Source organism: Gobio gobio (assembly GCF_949357685.1).
Source record: "Gobio gobio genome assembly, chromosome: 15".
NCBI classification, from domain to species: Eukaryota; Metazoa; Chordata; class Actinopteri; order Cypriniformes; family Gobionidae; genus Gobio; species Gobio gobio.
Window position 1 is genome coordinate 28,499,764 of NC_137108.1, and position 22,057 is coordinate 28,521,820.

Genomic DNA, 22,057 nt, shown 5'->3' on the forward strand with positions numbered 1-22,057 from the left:
GTGAAACACTGTCCGGAGAGTGACCATGGAGTGCCAAAGTTTGACTGCTTTGTTGTTGTTGTTATGTGTTTGTTTTTTAAAAGGGCCCTTGTAAATATTTTTTCTGTACTTCAACAGATTTGTAAAATTTTTTGAAGATGAGACTTTTGTTACATTTATAATAGGAGTCCTAAGACATTTCCCTTGACCCTTATAATGGAATGTTCAATCATTTTTGTGAAGACACAAAACCAACCAACCCACCTGCTGGTGAAGCTGTTATAAAACACAACGTGGTCCATGATGGCACTTAATATTTCAAATGGACACACAAGCGGTGCTTCAATAAAAACCATCTCATTCCAGAAAACAAGGTGATATTATGGACTTTTCTTTGGACCATAAACGCATTGCCTGCATTCTCATACTGAACCTCATCGCCAAGGGGACAGAGCCACATGGTGGACATAATCAAAACTGAAATCAGTACAATACAGTGATGCACAGCACATGTTTATTTGTAGTCATAGGCAAATTTTTTGGCAATATTACAGTAACTGCAAAATTATACTTATCATGTTGGCTTTTCCTGGTATCCAAGGCATAGTTCCATTTTTTTCCACTACTCAGCTGTGAACTGCTTTCAGCTCGCTTAAGTGTATTTCTTTTTCCTGCTGCTGCTTTAGTGTCATGTTCAGACATGTATCAGGAATACTGTACTGCTACCAAGAATCCTGCTTGCTCTTTATAAGAACCAGTCTGCTGTAATTCAATAAAACAAATGATTGAAAGCTTGTTCTGAGTTTCATTGTTTACACAATGGTAGCATTGCCAAAGTACCACATTATTTATTTATTTTTTAAAGAAAAGGGGGAGGGGGGCTACATTTCATCAGGAGCGTTCCATTTTAGGGTGCTGCAAAATATAAATGCAACTTTAAGGCATCTGTATCCTGAGCGTGTCCCTCAAGACACTGAAATCAATGTACTCAAATCAGTGAGCACAGTTGCTGTTTATTTGTAGCATCAGTAATCAAAAATGCACTCAATGAAATGGCAATAATGAAGCACTAGAAATGTAAACTGAACAGTTTAGTAAAGTTTCTAGTTTAGAACAGTAGTAAATTTTATTTGACAAGGATTTTGGCAAAATCACCATGTATCATTTTAATGTGACTGTATCACCATTATATATATATATATATATATATATATATATATATGCACCTTTATAAAAACAATGTGTTGAGGGACATATATAATAATTAATCAATGAGTTGTTTAGTGCATAAATCAAATATGATAGCACTGAAAGCCCATAAATATAACTTCCAGTGTACAGATAATAAAACTTGGGTTTCTGTTTGCTAGCAAGTAAAATATTTTATATGTATCACAGGATAACTTAGTTTGATCTTCAGTAATGTGTGAAAAATGCATGATCAATGAATAAATGGATGGATCGATAAACTACTCAAGGCTGGCATCTAAATTTATAAAACAGATGGAAATATGCATCTAAATGTATGTGACAAACAGACTGAAATATGCACAGCACTTTCGTCTGCATGTTCTGATGGGTAATTCAGTTAATTGACAAATGCAAAACGTAAGCAATGCTTAAGAAACAATACAATCAATTTAACCCAATGAATTTAGACAATTGAGGTGATTTAAAAAAATTATTATTATTTTTTTTTTAGAAATTTAAAGTCCATGACCGTTCCTAAACAACCATGCTAACAGACACTGAACAGTTCATAGAGAAATGAATCAGCTACATTTGAATGTGCTCATAACATGAAGCCTGCAGATGTTGAATGATGTGGTCATATTATGGGAAACACAATCAAAGTCCCCTGAATTTCCTACAATTACACCAACTCTGCTACAGCGCATATTTTTGCAGAGTTTCTGTACACACTGTGAAACTCAATAACAGTGTGATATTCTGTACACACTGTGAAACTCAATAACAGTGTGATATGACATCGAGAGTAAGAGGACAGCATGTAATGCTGGGAAAGAGCCCCAGTCACTTTTCCTTGCGGGGGGTCAGAAGAAAAGCAACACAAATGAACCCCAAAACATATAAAATCCATATTCTGCAGCATTGATGTTAGAAGTTTCTGTATTTATCCATTGACGCAAGAGTCAAAGGCTTCAGTCGTCCCCCAGCCGAAAGCCTTGACCCCAGTTGTGGCGCCCACCACCGCCTCCACCTCCTCCTGCTTGCTCTTGGGGTACAGGTCTCCTGCTTGGAGGAACGCCGAATCCAGACACCCCTCCTCGTCGATTTGGGAACATCTGGTATCTGAGGGAGAAAGGAAATGATAGGAATAATATGACAATAAAGCATAAGATAATTTTAGAGCTTATCACTTTGATTCAGCAGCTATTGATTCATAAATTAAATATTTGATAAACAGACACTTCATTCATACTAGCATTACTTGACTCATAATAGGAAATTGAGGCAAGCTGTGCTGCCAATAAACTCACAGGAACTGCGGGGTGGACAGGAAGGACCTGCCACCTAGGTCCATGGGGTATTTGAACATCAGAAAGAAGTAAAGGTGGCCAACCAAGTTCCCAATCAGCTCATTGACAACACTAGAGAAGAATGGTTATTGTTACAATAATTATTAAGCCACTGTGATGACTCATTGTTATGCATCAATTGAAACATGAATCTATGTGGGGGAAAAATATTCTTACGAGCCACCAATGATATAGTTGAATCCCAGAATTACCCAAGGGAGATAACAAGCCTGTGTTAGTGTGAAAATTAACAGGTTTTAGTGTGGAGCATTAAAACACACATCTGTATTTCATATAAAACATACTATAGTAATGGATTGAATACCTTAAATCTGGTGCCAAACCAGAAAGATACAATCGTTTCTCGATTTAGCTGAGCCCAGACATACAGAACAGACATGATCAAAGGGATCATCAGGAGCTGCAAAATACAAGCAACACAATATTTATGAACAAACAAATAGGGAAATTAAGAATGAACACAACATAGTTGTTTAGAGACCTTTGCATGACACTTCAAAGCATCTTTTATCTAATACATTACAATAAAAAGCCTAATTAACTCCATGAGAATTCGAGGAGTGCAGAAGAATGGTGACAGATCACGAAAGGTTGTCATTCGATAAAGTAGCATGTTTTTAGAAAGACAAAAACATTTTGAAATGTTTTATTGTTTAAATGGTCATTGAATGAATTCATGTTTGCTTTTTAGGCAATTTATTGATTAAAAGATTATGTACGGGAGGAAGGGGCATTTTTTATACCTTTTCTTCCATAAGTGACTAATCTAATCTACGGATCTTCTTTTGGTATAAGAAGCAAATGGCAGTACCATAACCATAGTTTAATGCAAGTTGTTAAGTGTGTTACTACTGCTCCCAATACACTTTAAGAAAAAAAGTTCCATATTAAGAAAATACACCATCGTTCAAAATATGGGGTCAGTAAGATACATTTTTTTGTAGGAAAGAAATGAATACTACTACTAAACTATAAGCAAAATCGACAGACTTTACATTGTTACAAAATATTTCTATTTCAAATCAATTCTGTTCTTTTGAACTTTTTATTCGTCAAAGAATCCTTAAAAATTGTGTCCAAGTTTCCACAGAAATATTAAACTGTGCGGCTGTTTTCAATATTGACAGTAATAATAAATGTTTCTTGAGAAGCAAATCAGTATATTTAAATGATTTCTGAAGGATCATGTGACAATGAAGACTGGAGTAACGATGCTCAAAATTCAGCTGTCATCACAGTTATGTATTTTACAATACATAAAATAGATATTTTAAATTGTAATAATATTACTGTATTTTAATCAAATAAACACAGCCTTGGTGAGCATAAGAATATTCAAATCTTACCAACCCCAAACTTTTGAATGGTAGTACATACTAAAAATATTATTTCATAGAAGTAAAGATATTATTAGTTTCAATATCAAATAAGATTTTTATTTGAACTACTAGCGTGAAATGTCCCTGATGTAACAGCGAGGCTAGAGTGTTAGCATCTGGGATTCATATCAACCTTTAACAGACAACCTAGCAATAAAACAGATTAGCATACTAACCTGCATGTCCATCATTAAGCCCGTTATCTGAATTATAAATGTTAAAGGGAAATGCACATGCCTCCTGCTTTTGCTTGCTGTGTGGAAGTTTCATAGCATAAAAACCTCAGAAAATATTAAATCATTTAATGCGCTGCACAGATGCAAATCATTTGATGACATTAAATAATATTTGTGCTGAACTGAATGACACATTTAATCTTTTAAAATATTACTCTATAGTGTGCACATGGCAGAAAGGATACAACAATGCAAATCCAGTTGAAAAGAAGCATGAACATGTAGTCTGCTGGTCTTCCATCAAAAGCTCCTGTGAAAGGTAGAAGAGATGATAAGTATGGAATGTCACCTCATCATTTAATTTACTCTCATTAAAAGGTGTACTCACTCACTTTTTACAGTTAAAATAAAAAGTAAATATAAAAAAAAACATAAAAATATTACTAAAAAAATATATTTAAAATTAATTGAAGACGGTCCAATGAGAAACTTAAAGGGATAGTTCACCCAAAAAGGAAAATTCTGTCATCCTCAAGTTGTTCCAAACCTGTATGAGTTTCTTTGTTCTGCTGAACACAAAAGAAGATATTTAGAAGAATGTTTGTAACAAAGCAGAGAGCAACCATTGACTACCATAGTAGGGAAAAAATACTATGGTAGTCATTAGTCAATAGTTGCTCTATCTGTTTAGTTACAAACATCCTTCTAAATATCTTCTTTTGTGTTCAGCAGAACAAAGAAACTCATAGAGGTTTGGAACAACTTGAGGATGAGTAAATGATGACAGAATTTTCCTTTTTGGGTGAACTATCCCTTTAATTAAAGCTATTTTATTTTACATGGAGCGGTTGCCACAAGGGGGGCGCCATTTTGAAACCCAATGAACAGCTAAAATGTTCTTCCTCTATTTTGATAATCCCCCTATTATTTGACCCCTGTCATGACTGTGAATAGAGCATTTTTACAATATCATCAGTGAAGTGAAGGCTTTTAAGTATAAAAGGGCCATTCACATCACAAAACTATCTAATAATAACTATATTAGCATCCACATCAATTGATTAAAACATTCTGGTTATTATAAGCATGTGCTGCAGCCATGTTGTCTGCTGCTTTAGTTCTTTAAAGTCAGTTGGATTCTTGTCAGTTGGAAATTTTGGCAGTCAGTGTTTTTTTGGAAAGTTTGGCAGTCAGTGTTTTGAAAAAAGCGATTCCAACAATATTGTTCCCCTGTGACATTATAGTTGAGATGTGGACTATTCTTTTACATTTAGAAATGATTAAAACTATCTTTATCATTATAGTTATCGACCTTGGTGTGAGCGGGACTTTAAAGGGTGATAACTTTAATTTTATAGTTTTAATAATCATACTAATTCTATGAGAACAGAAAGTCCACACCACAGCTGTTACAATAACACCACAGAGAAATTGTATTTTGGAACCACTAAGATCAATTTTTTCTAGCATTTCCATAACATTTACTGCCAATCAGAATCCATCTAACTTTAAAAAGCTTGAGCATTTAAAGCTGCAGACGACATAACTGCAGAATCGACCAGCGCAGCTTAAACAAAAGAATACTATGTGCACTTTTTAGTCCAGTCAGAGATGTTATTCTTATTTAAAGAGGTTTAATATATTTAGGGTAACGGAAGCTACCTGTTTCAAGCCTCGAGGAGTATTGGTAGAGGAAATACAAATTAACCAAGTAGAGAAAACCTGTCCCTGGGCCAACTGGGAAATACAACGTTGCAGATAATGGTCTCCATATCTGTTGAGAGAGCACAGAAAAAGATTAGTGACTTGACGCAGATCACCATTGGAGATGCTCATCGATTCTGGCGTATTAAAACAGATGTATCAAAGTAGTCATTGATAATCTCCTTTACAAAATACCTAGACGCAAGACACTTATTATTGCAGTAGAAGTACAGAATACCAACAGGCACTGAGAACATTCAGCAGCAGGCACAATTTGTATGCGGTCACCAGCACTGGCTGAAAGTTATGATAAAACGGAGTGGCTTCCATGCTTGCACTGCAGATTTGATTCATTATCCATGTGGCTGAGCGCGACTGCAGCCATTGCAGCAGACATCACGCCCTGAGAGGAAAAGACACTCATCTGGTCTGTTATAAAGATCTGTTCTGTAATTCCCAAGCTAGAAAAACTGGGTCAGTAAACAATGAACACACATCCCTGCACAAATTGGGTAAAACTCTCCGGTGTTTAATTTTCTCTCAACATGCACATGCACACTTTTTATCCCCGTCTCGTCCTCCTCCCTTTCCCTGTATCCCTCCCTCACTTCTAGTGCTTTCTCTCCACCCTCCGGCACACACAGAAACTCTGAGCTAGCAGGGCTTTTCGGTCGGGGGGACTGTGAATCCGCTGAGCAGCAATGCTTTGATGTTGGCGTCTGAAGCGGCTCTGCGGTAGCCAGGCAGTCCAGCGGCCCCCTCGCGCACTGCAGCATAAATCACGCCAGCTCACTTGTGTGGAGAGGTGACCTCTGTGCACTGCAGCGCGGAGAAAAGTGGGTTAAAAAGCACAGCAGGATTGGTATGCTGCAAGGGGACGGGGTGAGGTTTATTTGGCCGATTATCAGCAGCTAAATGGTTCCTCCACAAGACAAATGTGCCAATGTGAGCACCGGTTCACTTTGACAAAAAGCTTTGTGTTGCCCTTGGCTTGGAAATACACACTCTTCAAATCTTATCTGTACTGTTCCATGTTATTCCTCACTCTATAGCTTGGCTTTACCGCATGTATTTGCGCTATAATCCAGAAGAAACCTGTACGGACAGGATAGAGGTCATGAATTGTTAGCCAGCAGTAAGCAGATAGGAGTTGTATCCTACATAACAGCATGTTCATACACAAGGAGTGTATAAATCACAAAAGCACCATCTGAATAGGACTTCAATGTCTAAGTACCTAAATTACAGCTAAAAACTGCAGCTACAAAAATGAATCAGAGGTTAATTAGCCATTAGCAGAGGTCAAATGAATTTCAAATGCATCATTCACAAAAAGATGTCACGGGAAACCGAATAAAAGAAATATTGATGCCATTTACAAACTACATTAGCCAATAACGGTCAGTAAAAAAAAAAAAATCACTGTTAAGGACAGAATGACACGTGATGCATGCTAAATGCCACAAAATTACTAGATAGTGTGATGTGGGTTTCCAGGTATTCCACAATAAATACATTTGGGGGAATGGTGCATTATCCCGCTAGGAAGGGATTTCAATCTTTTAGATTCCACAGACCCCGTCAAATATGATCATCCTCATGTGATGGACCCCCATCCTAAAATTTACAAGGCAGCTATACATTCTCTATGTATGAAGATCCAACTTATACTGTGAAAATGTAAGATTATAAATGTGTCGAATATTATTTGGAGAAATTTCCCCCCAATCACTGTTAAATGTAGTATATATTTGTTTATTTTCATTAAATATGGCCTTTTTCAATGAATTATTTATCTAAATAAGGATTTTATTAATTTACTTCCATCTTATTTATTTTTTATAGTTTTTTCCACTGTTTTACTCTAAACTTTTCCACAGACCCCCGTCTTACAAACATCCATCACGTTGTTTTACACTTTTAGCCCACAAACAAATAGCTTTGCGCCACCTGGTGGAAATGACTGGCACCGAGAACAATACATATTATATAAAGATTAATGAGTGACCATGATTAATTACATATTTTTACATTGTTAAAAGCTTAATATCTTACAGTTTAGGCATTACTGTCAGATTCAGGCATTAGAAAAACCGACCTCCACAATGTGAAAAATAGAACACCATTATTTGTATTATATTCTAAGTCGCAAAACTCAAATACTTTCTAATCAGATATAGTAAATAATGTTAGCTTAGAATGTTTGGCACCACAGTAAGAAGAGAAAAAATCTAATTTGTCAGTCTTGTCCCGGAAGTAGTCTCCAGACGCGTACTCAGCTGTCATTGGTTAGGCACAGACCAGGCTGGGACGCGTTCAATGTTACGAATTTTGGATTTCTGTGGGTACGCAACTTTTAAATCAATCTGGGTTTTCTGCCTTTCAACACTATAATATAGCTCCAGTGTAACAATTTGAATGGTGACTTGACAGATGGAGGGTGGGATTAAATATGGTAGGAGTCGGTGCACATTCAAGCCCATGCGTTACGGTTTTGCCATCTCTTACGATTCTCAATTCTGCATAATCGTTAAACATCGCATGAACTATTCGCTTCGACAACCTTTAATGTCTACTATTCTAGCTTCCTAATTTACAACAAAATGTTATAACACAAAAACATGTAACGTTAATTCAGGCAATCATGAGTAACGTACGTGTGCACAACCAAACTTGATAGACAGCGTTATAAACTGATCAACAAACCGTCAACTATAAACGTTTAGTACAGCACAGTTCTCCTGTACGTAGCCCATGTGTGGACATCTGTGTAACGTTACTTCAGACGAGGCCTACAAGGCCTTGTCATCGCCGCTGTTGTCTAAAGTCTCTGTGCGGTTTAATTTAATCTAAACTTACCTGGAATTTATGAAAGAATGCCTCCGGCCATAACACAAGATACATAGGACCGATTAATCCCAGCTTTCCTATTAACGGCACAGCAATTGAGCCAGCAAACCAGTAACGGGTGATGAAAGGGATGTTTTTAAACCAGTCCCCGATATCTGACATCTTGCCATATGATTAAAGAACCCGTAGATAATCTGTCGATTCTCCGCCGATGCAGGTTTGGAAAACGAGCAGGTGCAACAGACGAATCTGTGATCACAACGCAGAAATGCTGTTTCAGTCTCCTTCTATTTTGGTTACCCTGGTGTACGCAACTCCTTCCCCGTTTAGTTTACATGACGTGGCCGCGTACAGACGCGTTCTTGTTGCGAGTTTCCGTTACATTTGACTGTCAAATTAACAGCCAAGCAAATAAATATGGGCTTTATTCGAATAAAAAAAAAATGCTGATATTTGAAAATGTAGCGTTTTATCAGTCTTATAAATTGTTTTTACAAACTTTGTCACAATCTTGTGCAGTATTTTAAGAGTACGGTATGATTATTAAATCGTTAGAAGTCTTTTATATTGACGTGTCATTCGAGGCGTTCTGAAACCGGAAACGACTAGTGGCGCTTCTTTTGGTAAAGCGAAGGTTTCGTATCGATTTTTTTTTGTTTGTAAAAAATATCGCAGATAAGTTTCAAAATGCTATTACCACTTAGGTCAATACGTTGCTAATAAGTTTTGTTAAAGAGATATTTCACTAACTAATACAAATAATGTTATTACCGTATTTACTCCTCGTGTTGTGCCAAACCTATATGACTTACTTTCCCCCCTGAGGTTTAACAAAAAAGATGTTCGGCAGCATGTCAGCTCAGTCACCAACCACTTTTATATATTATTCCATAAAAGTGACTAAAGCTGTCATTCTGTCCATCTTCTATTTTGTGTTCCTTTTAAGAAGGAAAGTCATACATGTTTAAACAACAGGAGAAATGTTTGTTTCAGTGCACTATCGATTTAAATCTTCCTTCCAGTTCCAGTTGAAAGTGAATGATAAAGTTGTTTGTGTGTTTAATTTGTGTTTATTTCTTTTCGAGCAGTCCTATGCCTTCTAGAGATGTCTCTAAGCTCAGTACAGTCCACCTTATCCACTCTGAAGTCATGTCAAGCAGATATTGGATCTTGTATGGACATGATATCGGACGTTGCGCTGGGAATAGTCGAAGCACAAGGTGAGCAGCCAGTATGGCAAGCCGGCTTGACTTTTATTCATTCACAGGAATTAATTACATCTTAAAGTATTTCAAATATAACACTTATTTTAAATTGTAATACTATTTCACAGTATTGCTGTTTTATACTATTTTTTTAATCAAATAAATGCAGCCTTGGTGAGCATAAGATCCTTTTTTTTTTTTTTTTTTTTTTTTTTAGAAACAAAAAACTGTTGAACGGTAGTGTAAATCCCTGATTTTAATAATATCCGCAAGTCTGATTAATCTCTTTTTGCCTATTATATTTTTCTTAATATGATGTGTATATTCATAATTGTCCCAAATATTGTTTTCAAAATGTACCTTACTTTCATCTCATTTCAGGTATGGATAACAGTCCAGCTCTGAAGAAACTGGAGGAGATGATTCTGGAGTGTTCCAGACTGGACAGAGAAATCAATTGTTTTGTGGAATCTGTTGATGAGATGACTGCTCAGGTTTGTCTTACTGACTATTGCTGGTGCTTCATTTTGACACAAAGTCTTTGTCAATTCACCCACTGAGCCACCCCTCTGTAGGTCAGACATGAACCTCCGGAGGCCATGGTTCAGCTGAGAAACTCTGTAGAGGGCCGTTTCAGTGAGTTAATGGCCGGGGTTTCAGATGCAGACCTGCAAAGGCACAGCAAGGTGGTTGCCTTCAAAGACAATGTCAGGAAGTATGCCATGCAAGGTGGGACACACAACACTTCTTGCAGCACAGCTTTCACAAAAGCCACGGCGTAAGTGATGCCGTTCCTTAATGTATATTTGTACATATATGTATATGCAGCAGGTCAAACTGTAGCTGAGAACGAAGAGGAACTGGATGAGGACATTGCGGTAACACAGAGCCAGACGAACTTCATTTGCCCTCTCACCCAGGTGAATATAGTTTCACATAATCAATTGCACACGATGTTATAGCTCTTGAGTTAAGTGTGTATTATTTGAATTGCTTGAATAATAAACATACAGAAATGTAATTTTACTATATCTTGTTCTGACAGGTTGAGATGGTCAATCCAATGAAAAACAAGAAATGCAATCATTACTATGACCAAGGGGCTGTACTTGAAATGATTAAAGCCAAGCAAAAAAATAAGAAGAAATTTCGGTATGTAGCCACTGCTTAGTTCTGTCTTTACCTTGTCCCAAATAAGTATTGTTATTAGTAATTCATATCTTGCCAGTGCCACTGTAGTGTTAAATTTAAAAATAAAATGTAAATAAATATTTGTTTTACTCTTCACAACCTTAAGTAACCTCTAAGTTTGGGGTTGGTAAGATTTTTGAATATTTAAAAAAAAAAAAAGCCTTCACATCTGCATTTATTTGATTTATTAGGGGTTCAAGCATGAAATGCTGAAACCCTATTGTAATTGTAAGGATTCGTAAAACGCATCGTGCAGGCCAAACCGTAAGGCCTAGAGACATGAAACCTGACCAGATGGTAGGCCTCAGTTTGGGGACAACCTATCAGAGTATGACCCCGAATGGCCCATAGGTGGCGCTACAGCAACCAAAAGTTCAAAATTGCTCATAACTCTTAGACTGTTTGTCCCAGGATCAAGTGTCTTATATCGTTGGAATCCTTGGCTCAAGGCAGACAAAATGGCTATCTCCGATTTGCTCGCCCTTCAGGCGCCAATTTTGAGTAAATTGCATTTTTTTGAAAAACCTATTTTTGCTGACTTCTCCTAGGTTTTTGGCCCGATTGGAACCAAACCACTGCAAGACTATTTTCTGGAGTCGGTCAATCAATAATCATCCAAAAAACTCAAAATTTAAATTAACGGTCGATAAGGGGAACCAAAATCTTTGATGGCACCAGGGCCATTTTTACTAAAATGGTTATAAATTGTGAACGGAAAGAGATTTTTTTGCTAAACTTGGGATACATCTTCGTGAGCTCATTCGGAGATCACTTGAAAAAAATCGCAACAATTGGCCACTAGGTGGCACTATTAAACGGTTATAACTTGTGAACGGAAAGGGATATTTTCGCAAAACTTGGGACACATGTTCATGAGCTCATTCTGAGGTCACGTGAAAAAAAATCATGACAATTGGCCACTTGGTGGCACTATAAAATGGTTATAACTTGTGAACGGAAAGAGATATTTTCGCTAAACTTGGGACACATGTTCATAAGCTCAATCTGAGTTGACATGAAAAGAATCGTGACAATTGGCCACTTGGTGGCGCTATAACAGTGAAAGAAATCATGAAAATAGCTATAAGCGCACCCAACCGTTAGTCTACTGAAAATTGGCATGCAGTGTCTTTGTCAAATCACTTTATTGTCACTCTACCATATGCACAAGTGCAACAGTAGGTGAAATTCTTAGGTGCAGTTCCGAGCAACATAAATGTTGTACATGTCATGTCATGACTGCTAAGCAACAACAGATTACACATCTGATGCACACACAATTACTCACAGCACAGTATACACTACAATAAACAATAAATAATTTACACAATGTGAGTGTAGTTCTCACAGCTTTAAACAATATACACATACTAACAATATACATATACTTTAAACAAAGGGTGCAGGGTGCCATGATAGTCTATGAGAACATTGGTGTATCTCAAAAAACTCAGCATACGTCATTGGCACAATGCCTTGAAGGAGCCTTAGAAGTTTCAAGCCCGTGTTTTTTTCACAGGAGTGACCTCCTAAGAATCCTTGCCGAGTCCAACAATACCAAACATGCCAGGTTTCGCCTTATGGTTTTTGTAAGTGTCATTTAGAGCTTTAAAAAATTGTGGTTATCTTCAAAGCTGTTAGTCTGATCGAGACAACAACAAAAAAACAAAGGAAATTTGTAAACATAGGTAAATAGCTAAACAATAACGCCAAAATGTTAAAATTATGATAGGAACTGACAAAAAAATAAATTAAATCCAATCAATTTCACCCATGGATCATTTTTATGCTCTCACATGTTTGAAACGAACAATGATGGATTGTGATGAAATTTGTTCTGAATTGGGACTGGCGAATCCCCGTCCATACTGTCAATGACCGTTCGCAAAGACCCGCCCACTTTAGTTACTGTTGCTATGTCTGACAAGCGACGCCACTCTCACACCACACCAAGTTCTCACGCATTGAAAAATACATTGCGGATCAGAGAAAAGACTGCGTGCTGACAGAAAAGTACTTTTGATATGAAACAAAGTCTCACCTTTCAAATGTAGTCAATTTTTAGAGACATTTAAACAATAAATACCATTTTGTGACTCTTTAATGTGTCTGATAGATTGCTGTAGACTCGAGGCTCAGTTAAAGCTGCTTGTGAACCGATCATCTCTTCCTTCTAGTTAATTTATATCATTAAAATAAACATGAATGAACATAAAAGGAATGTTGTTTTAAAGTGCTAAGACGTCAGTACACTTTGTTTTTCAAATTTAATTCCTCCTATGTTAATCTACTAACTTTCCTGACTGCTTTGTTGGACAAAATGGCGGATTATGATTAGTCAGATCGCCTGTCAATCAAACTCCATCCACATATATACAGTATGGGCACACTTTGAGTACTACTAATAAAAGTGGTGGAGATCAGGCAAGACTAGAAGAATATGCTATAACTGTAAAAACGCTTTAAAACCATATATTTCCTATGGTAAACTGCCTGTATAGGCGGTAAATTGTCTTTTTCATCTATGATGGCAGTTGTTAAATGCTTGCTAAATAAAACTGAATGTCTTTTGATGCTTGTGTGCTTAAAGGCCTTAACTGCTTGAACCCCGATAAATGCTGCTTGCAGCTTTAATTATTATTATTATTGCATTAATATAGTAAAAACAGTAATATTGTGAAATATTATTACAATTGAAAATAACTATTTTTCTCTTTTAATTAATTAATTTGAATCTTTAGTGTCACCTGAAACATTGAAAACAGCTTAATAGTTTTGTGGGAAATGTCTTAATTTTTTTAAATAGAAAATTCAAAAGAATAGCATTTATTTGATATAGAAATTTCCCGTAACAATATAAAAGTCTTTACTCTGACTTTTGAGCAATTTAATGTATCCTTGCTGAATGAAGTATTAATTTCTTTAAAACAAAAAATCTTACTGACCCCAAATTTTTGAACAGTAGTGTATAGAACAGCCCGTTACCCACTTTTTTGTTATTTTTCACAGCTGTCCAAAGGTTGGCTGTGGAAACATAGATGTTAAGCAGTCGGACCTCGAGTTGGACCTGGTTATGAAGAGAATGATCCAGAACCACAAGAGACAGAGCGGGAAAACTTAATGTGACTAGATCAGTCCTGCAGATGTTCCTAGTTGTTTTGTCTGAAATGGTAAAAAGGTTTGCCTGAATGTTGAAATCTGGAACTGGAGGCTTTTGTTGTAAAATTTCATTCGTGTTAAAGTTAATATATAACACGTTTGCAGTTCATGTTTGTAATATAAATGCACTATGCTTGCTAATGCTGACTTTTTTTAAATAAAGAAATGTTCTCTCATATTGCCTCGCTGTCAAACCTCAGATTAGCTATACATCTTATCCTGCAGTCTTTAGTCAATGAGAGTAACTCTTTTCATCTGTCAGTGACAATAAAAACCTGCTTCCTTTCAAAACTCAATTCACAACCAGATGTTTATTCAACAATTGCACTGTAAAATAATCCATTAGAATCAGGCCAAAAGCCTGTTTTATATTACTCCACCATGTCACAAAGACATGAAATCAGCATGAGACATGAAAAACTCCACTGGGCATTAAAACCAGCTTCAATTCAGCTACAGGTTTATTATAGTATCTGCTCCAACTCTGACTGCCCCAAAAACCCTTTAACTGTCTACAACTAATTAAAATACAAACTTTGGAAATTATTCTATGTGGAAAATTCAGTGACACATTGAGACATAAAAAGGACAGTCTTGATTGGTTACGCCCGGCCACTATGAAACCAGCATTCGAATTTGTCCGCAAGACCCCAACAGATAAATACAGTAAAAGGATCTCATGGTCAAAAGTCTCAGACAGTTCTGTGTGACTAGTTATTTCATGAGACTAAGGCCTGGTTTCACAGACAGGGCTTAGATTAAGCCAGGAGTAGGCCATTTAAGTAGCTTTTATAAATGTGCCTTAGAAAAAAAAAACATAACTTATGTGCATCTTGAGACAAAACAATGGCACTGACATATTTTAAGATATGTCAGTGCAAGTTGCTTTCAGTTAAAACAGCTTAAACATCTATTTTAGTCTGGGAATAGGCTTAATCCTTGTCTGTGAAACCGTGCAAAAGGGACACCGACTTTCAACAACCTGTCACTTAAACCCAGAGCTTCCCATGCATTGAATTTTCATAGTTCTGACATCACAAACAGCATTTCATGGAGTATATTATTGAACATTAAATCATTTTAATTCTTACATGAACATTAAGTAAAAAAAAAATGAGCACACAAACCAGCTGACCACATTTATATAGACCAAAACAAGTGGGTTATGTTAATAGATCAAAAAATTAATGTATTTTGCCCTTAAGAAAACCGTCTTGTGTAAAAGCCAGAAAAAGTAATTGTCTCAACAAAGGCAAAAAACAAAACAAAAGAAAAAGTAAAAGGCATCTCCACATTTACTGACTGTATTTGAATGAATCATATTTTGAATGCATATACGTACTTTCTTCAAAAACACCTTTAATGTTACATGCATCGGACATTCTTCCACATGATGTGCATTTAAAAACAAACCTTATGTGACTGTCTGTTTATCAGATAACAGAACACGTAGATTGATGAGAGCTCTGTTGGGACAGTCCTGCGAGCTCTTTGTCCTGGTCCATCCTTGTGAAGGTTCAACGCACTAATACTGGGAGTCTCTGAGTCCGTTTCAGTGTTGGTCCATGTCCCCATGTCTCTTTGCACCAGTCCAAGCGTGGTGGAGGGTTGTATCTGTTGAGATTCTGAAATCGCCACGTCGTTCTATCCGATGGTGACACCAAAGCCACACTGAAACTTGTTCTTGCGGTGGTTAAGGAAGGCGCCTAGAGCTAATGATAGAGGAAGGGGAAGCAGCTTCTTTTCCAGCGTCGCTCCCACCACCCAATTGCTATCTACAGAACCTGAAGAACAAGGTTGAAGAGGAGATGTAAGCTTAACAGTGGAACAAAACTGGAATATGCTTGGAATAAATAGGCCTGTACAATTCAGTGAGATGTAGCTTAGCGAGATTATCATATCTCACAGGCTGCAATTCATGTTTCAGAATGAAGTGCAGCACTGTTTCCTTACATGAATGTATGTGTAAATATACATACACGAGCAATATCACACGAGTAGCCGTGCAATATCGCTCTATATCAGCATGGCTGTGATTCAGCCGTAGGCTACTCGTGTGATATTGCTCGTGTATGTATCCTGGTAGGCACGCCTGGTAGCGACACGGATTCAAATCTCAAGTTAACAGTTGAGCCCAAGCCTCAGTTACTAATTCTAAAAATGTAACTTCGAACTAGCTCAGATGCTTCATTGAAGCTTATTGTATAATTTAGAAGTAGAGGATTATGAAAGAGATCGACAAAGCGAGTGCATTACCTGCATCTAGCTGATATTCATAATCACAAAATAAGTTTGGATGTCTGCTGAGGAAAGTCTTTATACTTTTTAACAGTTAATGGGACAGCGCTAAGCAATGCATTTGTAAGTTGTGTCTTATAAGGTGTTGTTTAAAGTAAAAACAATGTCCTTGTTTACAACCTTGTTTCAGTCCCTTTCAATACAAGTCTTTGTTATTGACTCACTCATAAAGACAGTCTTTGCTGCAATCTAATGGCGCAATGTAGTCTCAGCCTCATGTAGTCAATGTGGTCTCAGCATGCAAATGGCACACTTATCTAGAAACACTTCAGGAGTTTCGAAGTCATCATCTGATTGGTTGAATTCTACATTATGTCCGCGAGATGAGTGTGTTGCCTTCTTTAATGGTCCGCCTGGAAACGGTCTTTAATGGTCCCTTGTGGAGGAAGAACGCTGTCGTGTTTACAACTGAGACAATGAGCGCTTACCAGGATCAACTAAACGCTGGATTTACAAAAGTATGTGAAGTTCACAGCTCCATTGTTGCAGTAATCTTGCGATTTATAGAGGCACGTTAGTCTGTTATTGCGGGGACAATGAACTGTGATTGGTTGTGTTACTGTGTGTCAGTCAAACGTTCTCTTGGGCGGTCCTTGACCAATGATATCTGCGATATAGTCCAAACCCTCTGCCTTTAATCTGAAGTTCTGGCTATGCGAGACTAGGCGCAATGTAACTTTCAATGAAGTCGAAATCACTAACAGACCCTTTCACCATACCAAATACAACGTTATTTATATAAAATATAAAAAAAAAAACATTTTGTACAATAGGAAATAAGTAAATAGTGCAGCGCTAATTATAGTACAAGATTTCAGTTAAATAAATAAGTTATGAAACTTTCGAATGCTAACAGTTCAAGAAAAGCCTTCCAATACCTTTAAACAGCAGATTTGCTTTAGGTACATCCAACTGATAACCAAACGACATGCTTGTGTCCTGCATCCGTGTGCTAGCCTCAAATTCCACCCCAACCTGGAGCTGTGAGAGGTTTTTTTAGATTCAAAGGAGTGAGTTTAACAGACAAATGTTATTATCTTGAGTAACAGATGTGTCATTTAATACACATATATATGAAGTACCTGGTCATTGGCTTTGTGGTAGTATGACGCATGTGCACCAGCTCCTCCAACAGTCAACGTGGCGACATAGTTACTACCTGAGGATGAAAAGGTAGCAGGTCCAATAAGTAAATTTAATCTAATTATGATTTTTGCCAGGCCTTGAATAAAATGTGATAAAGAATGATGTGGAAATTACCTGTGTACCTGCCCACTAATGATGTTACGGTGCCCTCCTCTCCTGGTCTCTTGTGATAGACAAGCTCGCCCCCCAATACCAAAGCAGGAGACACGGACTGGAGGTAGTGCGCCACAATGATACCTATCAGACGAAACATGAATGTGAACTTGAGCTCCTACCAGTGTTGGGCACGTTACTTTAAAAAAGTAATTAGTTATAGTTACTAGTTACTTCTTACAAATAGTAACTGAGTTACATCATTATAAAAGTAACTAATTACCAGGGAAAGTAACTACGGTGTTAAATTTTTTTTTCTTCAAATGTTCAAATATGTCAAATAACTTGGATGCCCTCAATATTAGATTTGTTTAATGAATGAATTGGAGACTAAATAGAATAAATTATTATTATAAAACATTGTACATTAATGTACACTAATTGTAATGTTGCTGTGGGACAATGTGAGAGACACCTATCAAATTCAATACATTATTATAAATATTATCAGTAGACCTACTATAGTGTAAATATTATCAGTACTATACTACTTTGGTAGTGGAGCTCACGTTATCACCTGGGTTTTTAGCCACTAATTTTGTGGCGGCATGTGATGTGAGGCGCTTCATTAGATTAGAATTACTCGCCACCGCCTTGGAGAAACTCTTTTCTTGCACGTTACATAAACATTCTTACCATTCACCTCAACGAGGGAAAAGTAGCGCTTATACTTCCAGTTTGCGAAAGCGAAAGTCGTTGGACTTGCCATCGCTGACTGTGCATATGCGTGTGCGTCATAGGTGTGTGTGTGCGTGTGTGTGAACCATAGACCGCAAAAAAATAGGTGTGAACTCAACCTATCAACCTCAACCTTGTCTCCCACCCACCAATCATCATCAGTTATGTGTACCGTTTTTGGCCCAGAATTTTCATTTCGGTGCATCACTATTTAAATTTACTTTATAAAGTTTATCTAGCTTCCAGCCGATCGCCTTCCATATTCAACTTACGGAACAAATGTAGTGCCTCTCGCAGTATAAAATGCTTGGGCTACGTCTGACGACATTGCACACCACTCATGCTCGTCAGACGTAGCCCAAGCATTTTATACTGCGAGAGGCAACTTTTTACCGTCACTCACACACACACAGTTAAACATGATATAAAATAATATATAACCATTTTAGTTGTGCTCCAAAATGTATGCTGGTGCTCCTAACTTTTTGAAGTTGGGAGCACCAGTGTTACCAAGTAAAAAAAAAGTTAATTTCGAGCCCTGCAAAGTGTCAATGACCATAAGAGACTACTTTCCAAAACTATTATTTTTTTTTTTTAAATCTTACCCCAAATATTTAACTGTAGTGTGTATTAGGAATAATCTTTTTGTATAGTCATTTTTGGAGCTTGACAGTCATGGTCAATAGCGAATGCAAGTTTGTTACCAGATCCAACAAGAACATCTGGGTTGCCAAGGGTGACAGCAGCTGTGAAGTCATCGCCACGGTATTCTGCATCACATTGCCAGTTTACAAACTTGTGTTGCTGCGTCTGTAACCCATCATTTAGTCAGGCAATTAATAACAGTACACTATTCAGCACTGATTTTCTGAACAAGTAATACAATTTTTTTTAAAACATCAGAGCAATATTTTAAGATTCATTAAGCCATCTAGACTTCTTAAAGCTCAAGCAGCAATACAATTCTTCTAACCAAATTATAGGAATGAATTTTCACAAGCTTAATCGCATTAAAAACAATTCCATGTGTAAAATCTACTGGGCCATAAATTGTTATTTTTCCTTATAATTCTGACTGCAACCAGCAAACATGACTGCAAAGCTGTACATACCTGAATAGCCACTTTAGAGCGAATATGGCTGGTCAGCTGATGGATGATCTGTGCGTTTAGACTGCCTGTGTTGTCCATGTCACCTACCATAACCGGGAAAGACTGAGGTGACAGATAAAAAAAAAGGTGTGAACCACATCCTACTCATCTTTTCATTCTGAAACAATAATGGTGTAGCAAGGTGACAGAAAATAAAAAATTCTATCTGTCAGTTAAAATGCAAATAAGGTGCTCACCTCTGCAGGTCCTGTTTGCTTGCTGCCCACATATGTGGCTCCGAATCTGTAACCCGAGTCCCCTAAGGTGCTTAGAGTAATTGTGTGACTAACCTGAGGAAGCAAATTAAGAGGTTATACACTACCAGTCAAAAGTATGTAATGATTTTTTTTTTTAAAGAAGTCTCTTATGCTTGCCAATGCTGCATTTATTTGATCGAAATACAGTAAAAAAAGTAATATTATGAAATGTAAAAGAATTGTTTTATTTTTTAATAAATTAATACATTTGGCAAAGCTACATTCTCAGCGGCAGTGTCACGTGATCCTTCAGAAATTGGTGCTCATTTATTATTTAAATATTATTAAGTAATTATTATCATCAATGTTGAATTTTTTTTTGTTGCCGCTTTATATTTTTGGGAAAAAAGTAAAACTTTTTCTTTGATTCTTTGATGAATAGAAAGTTCAATGAACAGCATTTATTTGAAAAATAAATATTTTGAAGAATTTTAAATGTCTTTTCACTTTGGTCAATTTAATTAATCACTGCGGATTAAAAGTATTAATCTCTTCTTTTTTCATATACCTTACCCCACATTTTCATTTTAGTAGGGTATCACGATTTTCTTCTAAATATTAAGCAGCAAAAAAGATCATGTGACACTGAAGACTAGCTGCTGAAAATCATCTTTGCAATCACCAAAAATAATATAAATATATATATATATATATATATATATATATATATATATATATATATATATATATATATATATATATATATATATATATATATATATATATATATAGTTCATTTAAATATATACTGTTCTTACTTTATTTACTCTTATGGTGAGCATAAGACACTTCTTATAAAAACTTTAAGAATTATGAATTATTACAAACTTTTGGACAGTAGTGTATATATTGTTGTCCTTTGATCTTTCAATTCTAAAAAGAAAAATATGAATAATTCAAGAGCTTGCAAATCCCATTCATACTGTGGTGACTGACCTGGAAGTGATTACTCAAGCCCTTGTTGACAACCAAGCGTACCCCCTCCATCTGCACAGGGAAGACCTCTGAAAAGCAGACAAAACGACTAAGTAAACAGAACATAGATTGTGGAACCACAAGAGGAATACAAGAAAATGAACCTTTAACAAACCTTTGCATTTGCGATGACACTCTTCAAATGTGCCAGGGTTGGAGAGAGAGGACTCTGCATCTGTCCCAGGCTGCCCTTGTGTGCCTGAGGAGGGTGGGACTGCAGACACTGGGGGCATGCTGAAACCTGGTGGCACCGTCACTAGACCTGCGCCCCCTGGGGCACTGCCACCCCCTGAGGCCGGGGGTGGGTTTGGTGAGCTGGCAGCCAACACACTGCCCATGCTGAAGGACAAGTCAACAGTATGATAATTGATAACATTAAATTTCATAACATTTTCATTAACTTCAGGTTTATCTACTTCCACTGACAACAATCATAGGGCAAAAGGTCACGTTCCTACAATCGAAAGAATATCGTCAGTAAAACAAAATTTCTGCTTCTAACAACTGCCAACTGAAAACCTTGATCTCTTCATGTTTAGTCAACTAGCAAGTAGTTCAGCTGCGACTGCCAAGTAATGAACACCAATTCTGTGAGCACAGCAACGACTAGACTCTGGCTCACTAGAGAAAACTGGTGCACTAGCATGTGGAGCTTCATTCACGCCTCATTGGCTAAATAGCAGGTAAGCTAAGGTTAATGCTAGCTAGCTAGCTAACGTGTGAAAAAAGGCTGGCACATATCTAAATGAGACGCGCGAAATGAGCTCTATTCTATACTAGCTGGACAGTCGTTTCTATCAATACATGATGGACTAATTAATAGCAAGTGTATGAATACAATTTATGTAACTATTTGCAGGCCTCGTGCTATACTTACGTTTAGCAATGCAGTCCAGTTATACGGCTGAGAGGCACCGGTAGGATGACAGACTACGTAACCGACGTCTTGGCCAGCCCATTCCGGCTGTATTAATAGATCATTGGATAAAAGACACAACAACTGTCTGATGATTGGCTACTGAATATGGCGTCCTTGTGAGGTAATCGGGGAAGGAAATACGACGGTTCGTGGCGTGTATTGTACACTCCTCAAAATTTACACTTCAAGGGTATGAGCTGCACATTAGCATTTTATTCATGCATTTTTTTTGTTGTTGTTGTAAACATTGGCATTAAAAATAGACGACAGGGTGTC

General features: G+C 37.0%; 3 protein-coding genes across 5 annotated transcripts; 1 reads left to right on the forward strand and 2 right to left on the reverse strand.

Annotated features, from left to right (window-relative positions):
* Positions 1-1,343: 1,343 nt before the first annotated feature.
* derl1 (derlin 1) lies at positions 1,344-9,011 on the reverse strand. Its single transcript, XM_079837420.1, has 8 exons — positions 8,659-9,011; positions 5,758-5,869; positions 4,341-4,405; positions 4,096-4,122; positions 2,845-2,940; positions 2,697-2,749; positions 2,481-2,591; positions 1,344-2,292 (listed from the first exon to the last, which is right to left on the reverse strand). Exons 1-8 carry the CDS (start codon positions 8,809-8,811, stop codon positions 2,142-2,144), a joined length of 768 nt encoding a protein of 255 aa, XP_079693546.1. The 5' UTR covers positions 8,812-9,011; the 3' UTR covers positions 1,344-2,141.
* Positions 8,065-14,380, forward strand: nsmce2 (NSE2 (MMS21) homolog, SMC5-SMC6 complex SUMO ligase). 3 transcript variants are annotated; one of them, XM_079837422.1, is made up of 7 exons: positions 8,065-8,144; positions 9,738-9,869; positions 10,236-10,348; positions 10,430-10,583; positions 10,683-10,774; positions 10,900-11,006; positions 14,055-14,380. In XM_079837422.1, exons 2-7 carry the CDS (start codon positions 9,755-9,757, stop codon positions 14,164-14,166), a joined length of 693 nt encoding a protein of 230 aa, XP_079693548.1. In that variant the 5' UTR covers positions 8,065-8,144; positions 9,738-9,754; the 3' UTR covers positions 14,167-14,380. The 3 variants fall into 3 exon arrangements, with proteins under 3 accessions (XP_079693548.1, XP_079693547.1, XP_079693549.1); XM_079837421.1 differs by lacking the exon at positions 8,065-8,144 and adding an exon at positions 9,080-9,283; XM_079837423.1 differs by lacking the exon at positions 8,065-8,144 and adding an exon at positions 9,233-9,272.
* A 116-nt stretch (positions 14,381-14,496) lies between these two features.
* tomm40 (translocase of outer mitochondrial membrane 40 homolog (yeast)) lies at positions 14,497-21,802 on the reverse strand. Its single transcript, XM_079837419.1, has 10 exons — positions 21,740-21,802; positions 20,978-21,201; positions 20,824-20,891; positions 19,828-19,920; positions 19,592-19,693; positions 19,184-19,289; positions 17,763-17,885; positions 17,585-17,661; positions 17,381-17,483; positions 14,497-15,988 (listed from the first exon to the last, which is right to left on the reverse strand). The coding sequence occupies exons 2-10, from the start codon at positions 21,198-21,200 to the stop codon at positions 15,849-15,851; spliced, it is 1,035 nt and encodes a 344-aa protein (XP_079693545.1). The 5' UTR covers position 21,201; positions 21,740-21,802; the 3' UTR covers positions 14,497-15,848.
* Positions 21,803-22,057: the final 255 nt, after the last annotated feature.